Raw genomic sequence first — 20,123 nt, forward strand, 5'->3', positions numbered from 1 at the left:
GACAACAGCACCGGGGGGGCGGGATGTGTCACTCACAGAGATAGAATATATAGAACAAGTGCTCAGAGTCACAGGAAGTCCCAAGCTGCGTACCTCAGTGTGAGGTTTTGCAGGACAGCCAGGGGGATGTGTCCAGAGAGCAAGTAGATGAAAGGGTCTGGAGCTTAGGAGGAGGTGAACCCATGATGCAGGCATGGATGTTCTCTATGGCAGGGCTGTGGGACTTGAAGCCCTGTGAGGGGATAAGATCACTCTGTACACTCTAGGTGGAGTGAGAGGACAAGAGGCTGAGGACGCAGACTAGGAAACCTAGATCCCCCATCAGTTCCTCAAAGGCACGCTGTGTGTGTCCCATAGCACAGGGCCTGCCACTGACCCCTAGGCCAGGACTGACCACAGAGAGGACATCAGTGAATGTGTCTGACTGTGGTTCCCCCAGATGAGGTCTTTGTCCTTAATGTACCTGGATCTGCCAGGGTTGCCATAGTAACCACAAATGTAGGGATACATGGTCTCTGTTGTCATGGAAACAAACACTTGCATGTCCCTCAGTGGCACGGCTACAGAGAACTTGAGGATTCAGTCTGCTCTGAAGGGTTTGGGAGGGAGACTGTGACCAGCAGAGAGGGTTTCCATATCATAATGAATCAGTGATGGCAGCTGTTAGCTTGACTGTTGCCACGGTGATGGAGAAAGACACTGAGGTGACTGGTGCTAGCTTCAGTACTGAGCTGGTGAGATAAAGCGCTGCAACCGGCTTTGTGTACAGCCTGGACAGGACCAGACCTCAAACTCACCCCATCCTCTGGCAGCCATGGGGACAAGGACCTCTTTGCTTGCTCTTTGGGTTTGCACCCTTTTGCCAAGACAGGGATTTTGTTCCCAGGAGGCACTCCCCGGCCCATGGGATCTCAGCATTCAAAGCAACACAGGAAACCTGGGCCCCTGAAACGGGGCCACCGAAGAGATCGGTAAGCACTCAACACCCTCTCCTTTAGCCCATGGACCCCAGCCCTGTGTCCACTGTACCCGCCATGACCTCCTCCCTTTGCAGTCCCAAGGCCATCCCTTCCCCCACCACATGGGGTCCCATGGCTCTTCCCTCCCAACATCTCAGGCTCTGGACAGGTCAGTGGGGCCCTTTGCGCCTCTGCTCACCCGAATCTCAGGGGAATCCTCCACCACAGGAGTGAGGCCCCTGTTCCTGGCTGCTCCACGCTCCTGCCCTCTGCCTCCACCCCGCCCCCGTCTCCATTCCCCTGGCTTTGGTCATTATCGCCCTCCTCCTGAGCTGCTTGCCTGCTGTCCCGGGTCCCACAGAGCCAGCACCTGCCGGAAGTCCCTCCATCTGATCCCACTTAACTCCCACCGGAAGCAGCTAGGGCTGAGGCCCTGGAGGAGGCCTTGATGAGCGCACGGTCTGGCCAGGCCAGGGTCAGGAATGACGAGGTGAAGTACAAGGCTGTGGAGTCACCCCTGCTTTTTGTCCTCAGGAGAACAACCAGGAGGAAGTACTGGAAGGAAGGAAGGGAGATCGCTCGGTGAGCTGGCAGGGGAGGAGGGAGCACTGGCTGGGGAAAGGCCCCTGACAGAAGCCTGTGTGGGGAGGGTGTGGGCAGGGGAGGGCACCTCTGCGGCCATGGACCCCCTCTGTGCTGGGCTACGTGCGTGGGAAATGCAGTCCGGAGGAAGGCGTGACCTGAAGTGAAGTGTGCCCTCTCTGTGGCTGTGGCCTTGGTTTGCTCCTCCTGGCCCCTCCAGGGGCTCTTTTTCCCAACTTCAGCCTGGCGATGCTGCCGAGAGGGCGCAGAGTTCTGGGCTCCGCTCCCCGGCCTGTCCTGGGTCACTTGGCCAGGCATCCCCAGACCCACACTCTCCCTGCCCCAGGCTGGCATCCCCAGGGCCTGTCTTCATAGTCCGGAGATGGATCTTTGCTAGAACTCCTGACCAGAGCCTCCTCTGTGCCTTACTGATGGCAGGGTCCCTGGAATATATTTCCTGGCCCAGAGGACAGGCAGGAACAGCTGCGTATGGAGGAGGGAGCTTGCCTCATAGGTGAGGCCAGATGTGGGATCCGATCCCCTTCCCAGGTGCGATGTGGCTGCCAAGGGTTCCCAGAACCTGCGGAACACATCTGGTCTTCCAGGAACCAGTCCAGAGACATGGCGGGGGGGCATTTGGGGCTCTGGTTTGCCCCTCTGGGATGTTGGTCCTGGGTTTCTGATGAGGTCTCTGGTGAGCTGTCCTCAAAGAGGAGCTCTATGGAAAACCATGTGTCTGTGGCCCTCTGTTCTTTTCTGCACATGGCCTAAAACCAGGTTGGCTTTTTAAGCCTAAAGAAAATCTCATGAAGAGAAAGATGGGAGGCAGGGGTAGTCCTTGAGCCTACTTCAGAGGCTTCTTGGGAGGAGGCGGAGGAGGAGGGGTGTAAGGATTGAACCCCAGGGGGCACACTCTGCTGTATGACACAAATGAGGCTCGAGGACTTCAGCTCATTTGTCTTCTGCAGCTGGTGCAATTTGAGTGATGGGAGCTGATGAGGCCCCCTCTGGCACCCACCACCCATACACTGTCAAGGCCACAAGAACCTCTGAGATCACCCTTTGATTAACAGCAAAACGAAGGCCTCAGGGAAGGGTCACCCTGCAAGTTGACAGCAGAGTCAGAACTTGAACCCAGGCGCCCTGCTCATGGCTCTTTCTCTGCAGTGCAGGCCTGGGAGCCACCTCACTGTGTAGGAGTCAAGGGGCCTGATAGGAGTGAGTGGTCCTTTGGTTTCCTCCTGTGAATGGAGGCCCTGAGCTTACTGTGGGCTGTATATCCACAGCTGATGCCTGGCTGTCGAGGACTCCTGGCCATACCAGGTTTCTGGGATGACTTTTTCTGGGATTAGGTGCCTAACTACTTTACCCAGGACCTCCTCACACCACTGCTACTCTGGCTCTTCTGTGTTGAAAGGCTCTGCCAGTATCCCTTTAAAGCTGTGTTATTCAAGATGGTGCCAACAAGCGTGACATTTTGCTCCCAACAGCCAGTCCTGTATGGGCTCACGGGGTGGTGAGTAGATGGACAAGGGAGCCAGGCAGCCTCAGTGTTAAGGCTGAGTTCTGGGGACGTATCTCTGCAAGTTGGCAATAGTCATAATTGATGATGAAGTTTGATGGTCTAGCCATGGAAGGACATAGCCAGAATAAAGGAATCTTGTCACAGCGTTTTTACTGCAGGTTCTCCCAGTCATCCGGGGAGCTTCCACATCCCTGAGGACGTTCCTCCGTACCCTGCCCTCGGAGTTTTTTGTTTTCCTCAACTCGTTGACTGTCACCTTTACTTATAGTCACCCATTACTGGGATCTTACCATCACGTGAAACTGTCCCACCTCCAAAGTCTTAATCTCTGTACCTCCAAGGCATTGTCTCCCTTTGATGCTCTGTATCAGTTCACAGTGACCTTCAGGCTCCTGCCTCCTAGTGCTTTTCCTGGCCCTAAATCAACCCTGTTCCTCCAGTCTGGACCCTATGACCTTGCTTCAGCTGTTTACCAGTCACCACCTGGCCCCTTAGTCTCCCACACCACCCCTAGAACATGGTAACTGACTGCCTTCTTTAGCCCTGACTTACAAGGAAGAGGGGCGGGTGGGAATCCCTTCATGAATGAACACTAGTCCAAATTCACGGTCCATAGCCTCACCTGAGCCCCCAGCAGTCCTCCGGCCTGGGCCACTGCAGTGCCCCCTCAGCTGTTTCTAGGCTCTCACATAATCCCTCTGTACCACAATTTCCCTTCTCATTCCTAGCAGTCAACCTGGGCTCTCTCTTTATAAAGAAAATCTGCTAGGAAGACATTTCATTTCTTTTTTTAAACGTTTTATTTCATGTTGGTATATAGCTGATTAACAATGTTGTGATCATTTCAGGTAAACACAAAGGGACTCAGTCATACATATACCTGGATCCATTCTGCCTGCCCCCCACCCCAGGAAGAAATTTGTTTAACCCCTGCTCTGGGCAGCATTCCTGCATCCATGCCTATCCATGCCTCTGGCCCCCATCACACTGAGAGATGGGTGTTCCTCTTCCAGTTAGCCTCTCCACAAGAGATCTCGGACCCTCCGCCTTGCCTCTCTATCCAAGTTCCCCACTCTGTTGCTTATTCCTTCTCTCCTCTGCATCTTCATTGGCCCAGCTTCTCTCCTGGCTCCTTCATTTGTAACTCAGTTAAGAAATGAAACAAGTACTTTGACTTTATAGCCTCTTCTCTCTCCTGCCGTCTCAGCCAAGCCTATTAAAATCAAAGTCAGTGTTTATTATCTCCACTTCCCCACCTGCTGCTGATTAATCCTCTGCAACCTGGCTTCTGCCCCCATTTCACCACCTGAGCTTCTCATCCTGTCTCCAGTGGGTCTTGCTGTAAATCCCCCTGAAGCCTTTCCGTGCCTAGTTGACCTCTCAGCTGCATTTGATAGAAGGGAGTGCTCTCTGCCTTTAGAAGCTCTCTTCCTTGCATTCCATGACCACACACTCTCCTTTTCCACCTGCAGTTTTCTTCATGAGATTTTCTTCTGTTCATCCTGGAAATGCTGATGTGGTCCGAGTCTGTCCTGGGCTCTTTTCTCCCATAAACTTGTTCCTGGTGGTCTCATGGATTACCCTGGCTTCAATGTCATCTCTCACTGATGACTAGAACTGCTCCTCACACCTTTCTCCTTAATTTTACTTTTTCTGTTTAGTTCTATAAGTTTTTGCTTCATATGTATTGAAGCTTTCTTTATAGGTACATAAACATTTAAGATTGCTATGTCCTCTCAAGAACTTAACCCCTTCATCAGTAAGAAATGTCCTTCTTTATCTATGGCGGTACTTCTTGTTCGGAAGTTCCGTTGGTCTGATGTTAATCTAGTCACTCCAGCTTTCTGTTGATTAGTGTTTGCATGGTGTATCATTTTCCATCCTTTTAACCTCTCTGACTTTAAAGTGGGTTTCTTTTAGGAATTATATCATTGTGTCATTTTTATCCAATCTGACGAATTTGACTTTTTAATTGGAATATTTACATTTACTGTTACCATGATATGGTTGAATTTAAATCTACCATCTTGCTATCAGTGTTCTGTTTGTCACACCCGTTCTTTTCTCTTCTTTTCCTACTTTCTTTGAGATTGGATGTCTCTCATGATTCAATTTTATCTCTATTCTTAGCTTATTAGTTGTAACACATTTTTGTTTGTTTTTCTTAGTGGTTGCTCTGTTGTTCAGTCGCTCAGTCATGTCTGACTCTGCGACCCCATGGACTGCAGCACGCCAGACCTCCCTGTCCTTCTCTGTCTCCCGGAGTTTCTCACACTCATGTTCATTGTGTCCGTGATGCCATCCAACCATCTCATCCTCTGTCTCCCGCTTCTCCTCCTGACTTCAGACTTTGCCAGCATCAGGGGCTTTTCCAGTGAGTTGGCTCTTTGCATCAGGTGGCCAAAGTATTGGAGTTTCAGCTTCAGCACCAATGAATTCCAGTGAGTATTCAGGGTTGATCTCCTTTAGGATTGACTGGTTTGATCTCCTTGCTGTCCAAGAGACTCTCAGGAGTCTTCTCCAGCACCACAATTTGAAAGTATCAGTTCTTCAGCACTCAGCCTTCCTTATGGTCCAACTCTCACATCCCTAAGTGGCTACTGGAAAAAACATAACTTTGATTAAACTGACCTTTGTAGGCAAAGTGATATCTCGCTTTTTAATATCCTGTCTAGGTTTGTCATAGCTTTCCTTCAAAGGAGAAAGCTTGCTCTAGGGTTTTACAGTGTACACTTTATACTTGCCATAAGTGAAGTGAAGTCTCTCAGTCGTATCCAACTCTTTGTGACCCCATGGACTGTAGCCTACTTTCCAAGCAAGGGTGCTAGAGTGGGTTGCCATTTCCTTCTCTTGCCATCAGTTCAGTTCAGTCACTCAGTCGTGTCCAACTCTTTGCGACCCCATGAATCGCAGCATGCCAGGCCTCCCTGTCCATCACCATCTCCTGGAGTTCACTCAGACTCACGTCCATCGAGTCCGTGATGCCATCCAGCCATCGCATCTTTGGTCGTCCCCTTCTCCTCCTGCCCCCAGTCCCTCCCAGCATCACAGTCTTTTCCAATGAGTCAACTCTTCGCATGAAGTGGCCAAAGTACTGGAGCTTTAGCTTTAGCATCATTCCTTCCAAAGAAATCCCAGGGTTGATCTCCTTCAGAATGGACTGGTTGGATCTCCTTGCAGTCCAAGGGACCCTCAAGAGTCTTCTCCAACACCACAGTTCAAAAGCATCAATTCTTCGGCGCTCAGCCTTCTTCACAGTCCAACTCTCACATCCATACATGACCACTGGAAAAACCATAGCCTTGACTAGATGGACCTTAGTCGACAAAGTAATGTCTCTGCTTTTGAATATGCTATCTAGGTTGGTCATAACTTTTCTTCCAAGGAGTAAGCGTCTTTTAATATCATGGCTGCAATCACCATCTGCAGTGATTTTGGAGCCCAAAAAAATAAAGTCTGACACTGTTTCCACTGTTTCCCCATCTATTTCCCATGAAGTGATGGGACTAGATGCCATGATCTTCGTTTTCTGAATGTTGAGCTTTAAGCCAACTTTTTCGCTCTCCTCTTTCACTTTCATCAAGAGGCTCTTTAGTTCTTCTTCACTTTCTGCCATAAGGGTGGTGTCATCTGCATATCTGAGGTTATTGATATAACTCTTGCCATAGTCTACCTTAAAATGTTACAGTACTTCATGAATATCTTAAGAAACTTGCTACAGTATACTTCAGTTCCCCCTTGTCTTTTGAGCTGTTGTTGTCATGCATTTTGCTTTTACTTATAAACCCAACTATCAGTTTATTATTTTTGCTTTAAACAGTGAATTATCTTTAAAAAACAACTTCTGAGGGATATAACTTATATACCATATAATTCACCTGTTTATAGTGTACAATTCAATGTGTTTTAAGTTGTACAGCCAACACTACAATCAATTTGAGAACATTTCCGTTTACCCCATCTCCCCAGAAAACTCATGCCCGTTAGTAGTCATTCCTCTTTCCTCTAGCCACACACAACTAGCCTTACACAACTAGCCTTTCCCCTAGCCTTGCACAACTGCTGATTTACCCTCTGTCTCTGTAGATTTGCCTATTGTGGATATTTCATATAATGGAATCCTAAGTGGCCTTCTGTGACTGGCTTCTTTCAAACATATCACAGTGTGTTGAGGGTTCATCCATGTTGTGTCATGTCTCAATACTGCATTCCGTTTCATTGCCAAATGATATTCGATTATCTGGATTTACCACATTTGTTTATCCATTCATTGGTTGATGGACATACACATTTTCCCACTTTTTAGCTATTATCAATGATGTTGCTGTGAATATTTGCAGACATGCTTCATTTCTCTTGGGTACATGCCTAGTAGTAGAACTTTTGGAAGACTGTATGTTCCACCTTTTGAGCAACTGCCAGGCTATTTTCCAAAGTGGCTGGACCAATTCACATTCCCACCAGCAGTGTATGTATAAGAGATCTAGTTTCTCCACTTTCCTGCCAATACATGTTTTAGCTGTGGTATTGACTAAATAATCATCCTAGTGAGTCTAAAGTGGTATCTCATTGTGGTTTTGACTTCTCTCTCCCTAATGACTAATCATGAGTGATAATGTGCCCATAGGCCATTTGTGTGTCTTCCTTGGAAAAATGTCTGTTCAAATCCTTTGCTCATTTTTAAATGGACTATTTGTCTTGTTACTGAGTTGTAAACATTCTTTTTGTATTTTAGATGAAAATCCTTAATCAGATAATGATTTGCAAATATTTTATGTCATTCTTCGGATTGCTTTTCACTTTATTAATGGTGTCCTTTACAACACAAAAGTTTTGAATTTTGATGAAGTCGAATTTATCTGTTTTGTTGTTGTTGTTGCTTGTGCTTTTGGCGTTGTGTCTGATTGCTTAATATAAGGTCACAAAGATTTATGTTTTCCTCTGAGAACTTTATAGTTTTAGCTCTTACACTAAGGTCTTTCATTAATTTTGAGTTAGTTTTTGTATATAGTATGCGGTAGAGGGATCCCAGGCTTTTCTCATTTTGGATATTTAGTTTTTCCCGGTATCATGTGCTGAAAAAAACTAATTTTTCTCCTATTGAGCAGTCTTGGCATCCTTGCCAAAAATCAACTGACTGTAAATGTGAGTTTATTTCTGAACTCTCAGTTCTACTGTGTTGATTTATGAGTCTGACCTTATACAGTCTTGATTACTGTGGTTTCATAGTAAGTTTTGAAATTAGGAAGTATGAGCTCTCCAAATTTGTCTTTTTTCAAAATTGTTTTGGCTGTGTGCTAGGTCCCTTGAATTTCTGTATGAACTTTAGGACCAGCTTGTTAATTTCTGCAAAGAAACCAGCTGGTATTTTGATTGGAGATTGTGTTGAATCTGTAGGTCAATTTGAGGAATATTGCTGTCTTAACAACATTGAATCTTCTGATCCATAAACACAGGATATCTTTTAATTTATTTAGGTCTTCTTTAATTTCTTTGAAAGAAGTTTGTGGTTTTCAATGAACAATCTATACTTGTTTTAAAAAAATTTATTCTTAAGTATTTTTTGATGCTTTTGTAAGTTGAGTTATTCTTTCATGTTTTGGATTGTTCACTGTAAGTGTATAGAAATGTTACAAATTTTGTATATTGGTCTTATATCCTGCAAGCTTGCCAAACTTGTTTATTAGTTCTAATGGGTTTTAGTAGATCCCTTAGATTTTCTTTATACAAAGTCATGTCATCTATAAATAGAGATAATTTTACTTCTTCCTTTCTAACCTGGAGCCTTTATTTCATTTTCTTGCCTATTCATCTTGGCTAGAACCTCCAGTACAGCGTTGAATAGATTTGTTTTGATCCTGTTGGGAATGCATTCAGCCTTTTACTTTGTGTATGATGTTAGTTTTGGTTTTTCATAAGATGCTCCTTGTCAGATTCAGGAAATCCTCTGCCATTTTTTTCTTTGTTTCTGTTTGCAGTATCTGCCACTCCATCCATTGTTCTGGCTGCTTTTATGATTTTCTTTTGATCCTTGGCTTTCAACAGTTTGATTATGAAGTATCTTGGTACAGTCTTTTTCATGTTCTGCTTGAGGTCTTACGACCATGCCGTGTAACTCTGCTAAGAATGATCCTATTCTCTCATCCATTTTAAAAATGATTTATATACTTTACTGTTGTTTGATTACAAGCTCCATGAAGGCAGGGGCTATGTCTGTTTTTTTTCACTCTCTGTCCTCAGCCTGTAGTGCATGTACACAGTAAGCACTCAATAAACGTTGACTGGACAATAATAACCAAAATTTCCTGAGGATTTACAGTATGCTAAGCCTTTTACATATATTAACTCATAAAAAGTTGCAACTGCCCTGTGAGGTAGGTACTGTTGTCATTCACAATATGAGGTGAAGAAACTGGGACACAGAGTGGTTAAGTAAATTGGTCTAGGTCACATCGTTATATAAGTAGTGAGGCAAGCTTTCAAAGGGGTGTACCCTTAATCATTATTGAATGAACGAATGAATATTTTGATATATAGTGTCTACAAAAGGGGACCACAATAGGTAAAAGTATAGTTCCTAAAACAATCATCAGAACATCAGACTTTCTATAATTTTGAGTATCCATACACAATGTTAATTAATCTCTCTATATTATATAAGTATAATATTAAATATAATATGCAATTAAATGTAATAATTCTGTAAGTATTAAGTGTTAAGTAATGCTCACATATAGTATATATCATCACTATTAACATCATGATCTTACTGCCTGCCAGGCTTTGTGTCAAGTGTTTTATATAAATTGCTTTATTTAATATTCATAATTCAGTGAAATTGGTGTTAGAATCCCTGTGATATAACTAAGGCTCAGAAAGGTCAAGCCCAGGGTCACAGAGCTTATCACAAAGCCGGATTTGAGCCCCTGTCTATTTGACGCCATATCTGTGCTCTTAAGGCCTTTGCTGTACTCCCCTCTCCAGCCTGGCTGAAGCAGGGGCTGCCTTGGGCTTTCCAAGCTCTCGCTCTTCCAGGAAACTCCCAAATCCTACGGCCTGGTCCCCACTTCACAGCACTATCCAAGGGGACCACCTGTGCCCCAGGCAGTTTCTCCAGCCCCTGTCCAGGAGGGAGAGATGACACTTTATCAGTTCAGACACTGTGATGCGTCATCCTAGTCCCTTAGAACCTGAGGGGTGCCATATTGGAACCCATCCTAGACCAACTAAATCAGAACGTCAGGGAGGAGGCACAGGAATCTGAATTTTTAAACAGCTCCCCAGGTGACTCTGATGTCTAGACTGATTTGGGAACCACTGACCCAGGCTCAGGAAAGAGGAAATGGATACTCCTTAGGAAAAGAAGTGGGGGCTCTTTCCCAGACCAACTTTACACTACCTTTTAGAAACACACTGGCCTCATGTGGTGTGAACATATATTGGAAAATAATATTAGAAAACCTTGTAGTAAATTTGGAATACATAAAACAATATAAAGAAGAAACATAAGATTATCTATAATCCTAACACCTAGAGGCAACTCCTGTTAACATTTTGATTCATTTCTCTTTTTAAACTCTTTTTTGAAGTGTATATTTGTACACATAAGAATGAACAACTATTAGGGACACAGCTTATAATGAATTTTCACAGCTGAATACAGTTATGTTAACAAAACCCAGACCAAGGAACAAAACGTCAAGAGCACTCAGGAAACTCCCTTTGAACTCTTTCTGGTAACCTCTCCCTCCAAAGCGAATAACAGTGAAAGTCACTCAGTCGTGTCTGACTCTTTGCGACCCCATGGACTATACAGTTCATGGAATTCTCCAAGCCAGAATACTGAAGTGGGTAGCCTTTCCCTTCTCCAGGGGATCTTCCCAACCCAGGGATCGAACCTAGGTCTCCTGCATTGCAGGTGGGTTCTTTACCAGCTGAGCCACCAGGGAAGCCCAAAGCAGTTAAACCGACTTCTAACATTACTAGTTAATTTTGCCTATTGTTCAGTCATCAAGTTCTGTCTGACTCCTTGCGACCTCACGGACTGTAGCACACCAGGCCTCCCTGTCCCTCACCATCTCCCAAAGTTTGCTCAAACTCATGTCCATTGGATCAGTGATGCAATCCAATAATCTCATCCTCTGTTGCTCTCTTCTCCTTCTGCCTTCAGTTTTCCCCAGCATCTGTATTCTTGCCGTGAGAACCCCATGAACTGTATAATTTTGCCTATGATCAATATTTAAATAAATGGATAATTTCTTATCTCCTCTTTGAGTCTGGCTTGTTTTGCTGATATTATACTTGTGGGCTTCATCTGTGTTGACTGTATTTATTTGTTTAAGACTGTGTTCATTTTTGCTTCTGTATAGTATTTGTGTGACTGTAGCGCGGTTTATGTGCCCATTTTAGTGTCGATGGCATTTAGGGAGCTGGAAGTGTTTGGCAACTGTGACTAGTGCTGCTATGAACCTTCTTGTGCCTTTCTCTTGCTGCTCGTGTGTTTGCATGTCTGTGAGGTATGCACCTAGGAGTGGAGTTGCTGAGTTTTACATTCAGCTCTAGCAGATACTGCCCAGGTTTTTCAAAATGGCCCTACAAATGCACCTTTGCCAGCAGTATATGAGTTCTGCTTGTGCACATCCTCACCAAAACTGTCTTATTTTAGCCATCCCGGTGAGTGCATAGTGTGTGATATTGTGGTTTTCCTTTGCATTTCCTTGGTGAATACTGAAATTGAGCATCTTTTCCTTCATGGTTTTTGGTTTTTTGGGTTGCAACTTGCGGCTTATGGGATCTTAGTTCCCTGACCGGGGATTGGATCTGGGCCCATAGCAATGAAAGCACCGAGTTCTAACCACTGGACCATCAGGAAATTCCCATCCTTCATGTATTTCTTTTTAATCTTTTACTCTGTGTTCACCTCTGGCAACCCTTAGTTCATTTAAAAAGAAAAACAGAAAAAGATAGACACCTCCAAACCATAAAACAAAAGAAAAATCTGATAAAGTAAAATAAAAACCAGAGTAAAATACTATGTTGTTGTTCCCTTCAGTGAAGTCTGTCAATTAAAAATCAACGCTGTCTGACTTTCAGACCTTAAAGAAAATATATGCTTTGCTGTTGTTCCATCTCTTAGCTCTTGTTTCCTGTGCTTCTCTCAACCACTTAATTTTCACTTGCTTTACTGACAGCATTTGTATCTTTGGGAGTGGGGGATGCAATTTTATAAACTTTGCACTAATATTCTTCAAAGAAAAGCTATTGTGACAAAGGAGAAACTTAAATTCAGGCTGAGAGAGGGAAGCCTTGGGTAGCCAATGCCCGGAACAAGTTACTGTCATTCCCTCGGAAACAGTAGAAGCTTTGTAGAGTGAAGCAGAAGTCAAATTGTGGACCCAGCAGAGCGAATTCTAGAAATAAGGTTGTTTTGTTTTGTGCTGCTATGCAGAAATTGTTTGTTAATTGAAAAATGGATTTAAATTTTCTTTAGATGCTTTAGGAAAAAAATCTTCCTGGGCATTATCTGAAAAAATATACAGATTGAATTTATCCACAAGACAATTATATATGTTCACGTGTACAGATATCCTTTTCACAGAGTTGTGCAGACTGACATCTAAAGTTTTCTTGTAGCATGTCTTCCCATATCATTTAACACTTAAAACTTTTAGTGTCTCTAGAATAGCTTTTTTAATGGACTTACTGAAACTTATTTAATCACTCTCCTGTTTTGGTTATTTCAATAGTTTCTAAATTCTCAATGATGAACGTCCTTATTTTAAATTTCCATGCTCACTTAGATTACTTTCTTAGAATAGCTTCAGAGAAGTGAAATTAATGGCTCAGAAGAATGAATGTCTTTAACGGTCTCTGATACATCAGTGTGAGCCATTTCTTCTGGAAAGAGCATCATTCAGCAATATATGACGATAGATGACACGCCACCCCCTTGGATGTCCACCAACTTTGCTCTCGCTTCAGTGTCTCTTGCCATATGAGAAGGCTGCTGTTTCGAACCTTATAAAATCTGTTTGGCTTCTGGATTTAGGGACTTGCTTAGAGCAGCTCCTCTACTCTCTACACATGATTGGAACACTACTATCTAATATCTTTTCCTTGTAGAAATGTTTTCCTTTTTGCATAAACTTTAATCCATCTGTTATTTGTTTTTGTGTCTGATATGAAGTAGGGATACACTGTTTTCCCCCAGATAGCAAGTTGATCTCTAAAGCATTTGGCAAATAGTGCAACATTTCTTCAGTCTTTTGAAAGGCCGTCTTTATCATAAACTGATTTCCTCTGCAGACATGGGTCTCTTTCCACACTGCCTTAGTCTGTCTGGTCATTCTCGAGCCAGTACCATTATTTTGGTTATTTCAGAGTTTTAGTACAGTTTGAGAACTGGTATGACAAGTGCCTTCATATTCTTGTTCTTTTATAAAGTTTTCTTGGATGTCTTGGGGAAATTGGCTTATTTTTTCCAGGTGAATTTTGGGATATATTTGTTCAATTAAAAAAATTCTACTGCATTTGTGATTAGAATGGCATCAAACCTATAAATTCATTTGTAGACATGAATACCAAAAGTATAATACCGGACAGGAACAGAGGATTCATCTCCTTAAATCAGGAGTGTTTGTATAGGTAAGATTTCTTGTCTTTTTTTTTTTAGAATTTTAGTATGTTTTGATGTATATGTGAAACATTTCTTGTGAAGTTTTTCTGGATATGTGAATAGGCTAGAATCTCTTGTTTTATATTTATAACTAGATGTTTCTGATATGTAAGATAATTATGTAAGTCAGTGTGTCGAAACTGGAGTAGGTGTGTCAGAACTGAAGGATCAGGGTGTAGCCTCATCCTCACTGAGCCCAGGGGACCCTGAGGCCTGAGGAGTAGGGTCTTGCCTCGGTCACAAGGTGAATCTGGAGCCCAGGAGTAGATTCCCAGCCTGTGTACCCTAGAAACCTCCTAAGTTAGATGGAGAGAAGGGCTCATTGTAACTCAGTAATCAGGGAGCCAACTGCTGTTGCCATGGAAACCTAGTGGCTTCATCTTGTGGGAGGACCAGAATGTGGAGTCTAGAGAGAACAGACTGCATTAGGATGGGACCAGTCTAGGGTGTGTGTGTGCGTGTGTGTGTGTATGTATGTATGTATGAGGCGGGGGGTAGAGAAAGGGAAGGGAAACACTTTCTGAAGAGAGAGGTACCCACCTCATCATTGCCTACTAAGGTCTGGTGCCGTACTCTAGATTGACACTGGGTGGTGCTGTAAGAAGGGGTGTCCAAGGCTGCTCTTAGAGTGAGCTGGAAGCACTCTAGGCAGAAGTGCTAGCATCTGCCTATCATAGGACCCAGAGTCCAGCTGGCATCTGCTGGACACTGGTTCTTCCTCCCTCGAGGCCCAAAGGGAGGCCCCCACCCAGGCCACACAGACCCTGAGATGATGGCAGAAGAGCCTGACCTCTCACCCCAAGACTCATCTCCACTGACAATGGGCCAGGGGGCAAGGACAGTGCAGGAGTCCACAGGGTGATGGTCAGGAGGGGTGGACAGGGCCTGACCTGCAGATGGTGCTCAGGGTTGGGACAGCCAAGGCCAGCACGTGATTCTTTCACAGCCTCAGTCTGGCAAGACTCAGGCAGGGGAGGCCCGTGGGTCCTGGGAGCATCTGTGGAGTTTGTAGCTGGGAGTCCTTACTTCCCTGCTCGCCTTGCCCCCTGCTCCTGCCCCCCTGGGTCCTGAGCCTCCCCGCCAGCCCAGGAGAGCCTGAGCCCAGAACTAACTGCCCCTGAGCAAGGGCCGCAGGACCCAGGGAGGCTCTCCCTGGGCAGGCATGGGATGAGCTTCTGGAAGCAGGCGGGGTGCTTCATTTGGGAGGTAGGGTGCTGGGGACAGAGGAAGGAGGTGGGCTGCACCCGTGGTGCCCGGGGCTGGGTCTGAAGGACCCAGAAGTGTTGAGCGAGCAGCGCTTGTCCATCCCTTCCCTGTCCCCCCTCATCCCTGTGCCCCAAGGAGGCCTGACCTCTGGGAATGGAGCTGTGACCCCAGGGAGGCTCCCTCCAGCTTTCCCACCCCTTGCTGTCAGGGTCACCCTCATGATTGATCCAGGAGGTGGGCTTAGAGTTCTGGCAGGGGTTGGGGGGAGTCTCCTGCCTTGGAATGTGGGAGTGATACGAGGATGCCTGAAGTATGAGCTCTGTGTGTGGGGTGGCCAGTCTAAGTGCCTGTGCAAAGTGATCATGGAAAGAGATGAGGCAGGTGATGGTGTACACGTGTGCATGGTGTGTGTGTGTGTGCACGGTGGGGAAAGAAGTGTGTGTGGTGTGTCTGGAATGGTGGAGGTATGTGATGGGCTGGTATAGTATCCACTGATGTGTGAAATGCCTCGAGTAGGAGGCTGACAGGTCTTTGTTGGAGGGTATGCACGTATGAAGTACATGAAGGAATTTCAAGTACATATGTGTGTGTGGGTATTGTGTGTGACAGTTGGGTGCAGGGATAGTGGGTGTGTGTGAGATAGAGCTGGAGGCAAAATATGTTTGTGGAGTGTCCAAGGTGGCATGTGGGAGGCAGCTGTACACATGTGAGCCTGACTATGCTGGAAGAGCTGGCATGTTAGTATATGTGGCTTGGCGGGGGGAGGGCTATATGTGGCTCCAAATTGCGTGCATGGTGTGTCCCAGTTAGTGTGTGCTGGAGGAGTAATGAAAACGAACTAGCATGTGAGAATGCGGAGTGTGTGTGAAGAAGGGACAGGCCTTGGTGGCCGTGGTCTTCTTTCTCCAAGCTGAGGAACCTGAAGCTCACGTAGGGAAATAAGCATGGCCCTATGCCTAGCAGCTCACAACCCAGACTCGTGAGGGTTGAGGGGAGACTGGCCCCTCTGGTGGCCTGGTGCTGGTGGGTTATGGCCGGTCATGTTCAGTCCCTTAGGGTTATTGTCCTGGAGCTGGCTCCCACAGCCCATGAGGACCAATTGTGCAATAAAGAAAAAATGTTGTAAGCCAGCTGCTAAATATAGCTGTTATTGACACTTAAATAATATAAACGTAAAATTAAATTATGTTTTTAAAAAAGGTATCAATACTCAAAACTCCCCACTCTGTAAGTTTTTTCCTACGCTGGACTGCATCCCCAGTGCAGCCACTCTTGTGGCTGGTCTTGTTGCGAGGCACTGCCCTGCATCTGTTCCTGACTCCACATTCAGTCATGTCTCGGAATGCAAGTATTCCTTCCCCAGAAGTCAACAGATGCTATAAGTTAAGACTTGATTTATTCTTTTGTTGATGGTCTAGACTTCAGAAAGGGACGGAAAACAGTTTTATGAGTGCGGATCAGATTTTCAAATTTGAAATGTGTGTGGCTGCTTCGTTGTTCAATAGTTAGTGCTGTTGACAATTTTTTTTAAGTATTCAAAAACTGTTTACCAATTCAGCAAAGAAGCCGCTCACATCACTGGTGAATGGCTGATGTTTTGACATGTCTTCATTTTTTCACCTTCATCTTACTTTTTAAACAAAATTATCAACCAACATGCGCATCAGAACTATACCATCTATCACTGCAGTCATAGGTTGGCTTCAGCTAAAGAGGAAAGCAGAAATCAATGAATGTATTGATTTGGGGGACAGTCAACTGGCTATATGGAATTTTTATTTGTAAATTATGTGCTGTACCTCCTTTATATCAGCAAAATTTATGATAAGCTTATGTATGTAGGCATGCAGATGTTTTCTGGAGAGCCGGGTATTAAGCGTCACTAGAGCTCTCAGTAGGTCCTACCCCCTCTACACATGTCTCCCTTACTGTACACGGGGTGAGGGGAACGGTGCAGGTGCAACCTCAGAGACACTGGGAGCCGCTTCTCAGATTCCCAGACGAGCTGCAGCAGCTCACCGGCTCAGCTGTGACCTCCTCCTGCTCCTGGGCTTTGGGGCTCACCTGGTGGCCCCATTTATTCAGCAGTAGCTACCTAAGCCCCTTCTCTGCCAGGTGCTGGGCATTCCCAAGGAAGAGAAGGACATGGTCCCTGCCTACATGGAACTTACAGCCCAGAGGAGGAGACACCCAGTCCCAGCCAGCCACTCCCTTGAGAGCATGGGGCAGAAAGCAGACCCCTCACCCAGCTGGGGAAGGAGGGAAGCCAGGACATGAGCAGCTGGCCTGATACAGACGCTTCTCAGTACTAGGTACACAGTACCCATGGGCTCTCTGTTAAACAGGCAGACTCTTTCAGTAGGTCTGGGCAATCTGGTGCCCAGGAGTCTGCAGTGTGCTTGGGTGTGGCTGGGCAGTGGCCCTCAGGCTGCACTTGGAGAAGTCTTGATCTGGGGAGAGAAGAGGGTGTGTGCAGAGGCAGAGTGATGGGAAAGATGAAGTCATGCTGGGAAATCTGAAATGAGGCTTGATGGGGGCAGAGGAGGGGAGAGGGGGCTGGAGCAAAGTGGAGGTGGGCCAGCCTGGAGGGGGAGGGTGGGGAGAAGCAGGAGGCGGAGGGAGCCGCTCACATAGCCTCACAAGGGGTTTGGATTCTGTTCTGTGGAATGAGGGGCTGTTGAAAGATCCTGGTTAGCAGAGAGGCGACGTGCTCAGGTTGACTTTGGAAAAGTATGGTGCCCTTAGAGCTGGCAGGACTGGAGGTCAGGATTCTGGAAGGAGGCTGGAGTCACGTGAGGCCTAAACTCAGAGAGAAGCATGGGGGACAGAGGAGAGGGACCTATAGGAGGGCCTTGAAGGTTGAACTCGCAGGGCTAGGTGAAGGACAGATGAGTTAGGGTGGGATCTGAGTGTTTGGGGGTGAATGGGTAGATGGCAGGGCCATTCATGGTGCCAGAAAACACAGGAGGAGGAGCAGGTCTGGAGTGAGATGAGTTCAGTTTTGGACCTGGAGAGCTGGGGTGCTTTTGGAGGAACCTCAAGATACTTGGAGCTCAGGGAAACCTGAAGGAGGTAGATTGGGAGCCCCAGAAGGTAGGTGGGGGCCTGGGGTGGGATTGGAGAGATTCCCTGGGAGAACACACAGTGAGAAGAGCCTCAGAACAGGTGTCTGGATCCAGTCCTGAAGGGCCAGGAGCTCAGATGCCTGACCTGGCCTTATTTCTGGAAGAGGTGGCCCAGACACCGGTCCCTCCATTCAAGAGAGCCAGAGAGGGGACTGGAGGAGGCTGGAGTAGTTCAGAACCGTGGGCAGGCAGCTGCCTTCCACGAGAGCTGGAGGTCACAGCACTTAGGAGTCTCAGGGTCTCAGTTCTAGCTCCAGTCCTGGTTCTGCTGCCAACTTGCTGTGTGACCTTTGACAAATCACCTCCCGCTCTGGGCCTCAGCTTCTTTATTTGAAAGTGGGAAGGTTGGACCCGACCAGTGGTTTTCACATGACATTTGAAGCCCCAGAGTCACCCAGAACTAACTCTAGGGCATCCTTGGAGGAGGAGGGAGAGGCTGAGGGTGAGGCACCCCAGTCCCTGGCCTCCCCCAGCTTCGTCCAGAGCCACCAGAGCTTTTGTGGTCTCTGTGTTGGTTTCCACTAGAACCACTGGGTCAGAGAATCCAAGTCTGTGAAGCCTTATCCACATAGACACTGTGGAGACTGAAGGGTAATAACACGATGAGAAAATGAAGTAGCCTCACTCAGATACTGTGTGAGCCTTGATGCCCGTTTTCCCATGTAGTGCAGTCGTGGTCATGCCCATGCTTACCCAAGACTCTGCGTGGCTGTGGGCAATTTCAGCAGCTCAACTTGCTCCCTCTTCCTGGCTGGTGGGTCACAAGCCTCGACCATCAGAGCCGCCCCCTCCATGGGGGTCTGTGTGACACCAGCCCTTCCCCACAGCTTCTGGGGACAACACAGTGTGAGGTTGGTCATGAAGCAGCAAAGGGCCTCCCTGTCCCTGATGTCGTCTGTCCACTGCCGCTATAAAGACAGAATAAAGATTCTCTGAACAGCATGGAAAACACTTGGGTTCTTCCTAAAGTCTGATCTCCATGATGATGCCCACTGAGTGCTGGAGACCTCCACTGGTTAAGACTTGCCCACCTCACCCAACTGTCCCCCAATGCCCCTCAAAGCTAGGCACTGTCAGCAAACTGGAGGGAGGCTGGGCCTAGACCTGTGTGCAGGAGGGAGATGAGCAGGGGTCGGAGATGGGAGCAGAAACGGCCTTAACAGTGCCCCCTAGGGAAAACCCAGACCCTTCAAACCTGTGTGCGCTCACAGTCCCAAGAAGCCCATGCCTGGCTTCCCTCTCTCCAGGCAGGGCCCCTGAGCTGTGGAAGGCCCCTGCCCACAGCCTGGCTCTGGCATCCTGCCACGAGGTGGTCATCTGGGGGGGCCAGCATTCATGCCTATTTGCCCCTTGCTGCTTCAGCCCGAGCTCATGGCCCAGCATGCACCACCCTCCCATTGCTGGGAAGGTGGCACTGCCCCTGCCCCTGCCTCCTAAGGCATCCAGATGGCCCAGACCAGGCCACACTGGGCCCCAGGATCCCAGGCTTGAAGGCTGTGCCTTTGGGGAGCTCCAGGGTCCCCAGGTCTCTTGCTACCTTGGGAACAGTTTGGAGGGAGAGCTCAGCAGAGTGGCCTCCTCCCTGTCACCTCCTCAGTGTCCTAGCTAGGGCTCAGAAGCTTGCTCTAGGACCCCTGGGATGAGCCCCTCACGCCCTCCTTATCCCTCCCCTGCTTTCTCGGTTCCTAGGACCATGGAGGCCACCTCAGCAGTTGTCATTTGGCAGGGTGGTTGGGTGGGGGTGGGGTGACAACTCTTGGTGTTTCTGACAACAGGCCGGGGGACTCAAGCACCAATGTGAAGCTGAAGAGAGTCGTGGAGACGGGGGGCAGTGAGACCGAGTCTGCCCAGGCCACGCCCGTGGCCGGGGTGTGGCCCTGGCCCTGGGGAGGGTCACTGTTTGAGAGGAGGACGCAGCTTTATAAAATGACTCCGTAAGTATGGACTGGGTGGATGGGGCCGTAGGCCCCTCTGCCCCACCCTGGGATGTAGGAGTGGACCAGGAGCAGCTGCAGCTGCTCTGGGGCAAGCTGGATAGCTGGGGGGCACGT

At 47.1% G+C, this 20,123-nt stretch overlaps 1 protein-coding gene across 4 annotated transcripts in view; it reads left to right on the plus strand.

Annotated features, from left to right (window-relative positions):
* Positions 1–20,123, plus strand: part of TUB (tubby bipartite transcription factor) — a 91,607-nt gene that overhangs the window by 23,502 nt on the left and 47,982 nt on the right. Inside the window, exons 1-2 of one of the 4 annotated variants that reach the window (XM_018059491.1) lie at positions 571–971; positions 1,494–1,541. The exons of the other annotated variants lie outside the window; for them this stretch is intronic. Of the exons in view, the coding sequence (XP_017914980.1) occupies positions 904–971; positions 1,494–1,541 (116 nt within the window). The 5' untranslated portion in view covers positions 571–903. Of the gene's footprint in view, positions 1–570; positions 972–1,493; positions 1,542–20,123 lie in introns of those variants that run through there. 4 annotated transcript variants of the gene reach the window in all.

Source organism: Capra hircus, chromosome 15 (assembly GCF_001704415.2).
Source record: "Capra hircus breed San Clemente chromosome 15, ASM170441v1, whole genome shotgun sequence".
In the NCBI taxonomy this organism is placed as follows: Eukaryota; Metazoa; Chordata; class Mammalia; order Artiodactyla; family Bovidae; genus Capra; species Capra hircus.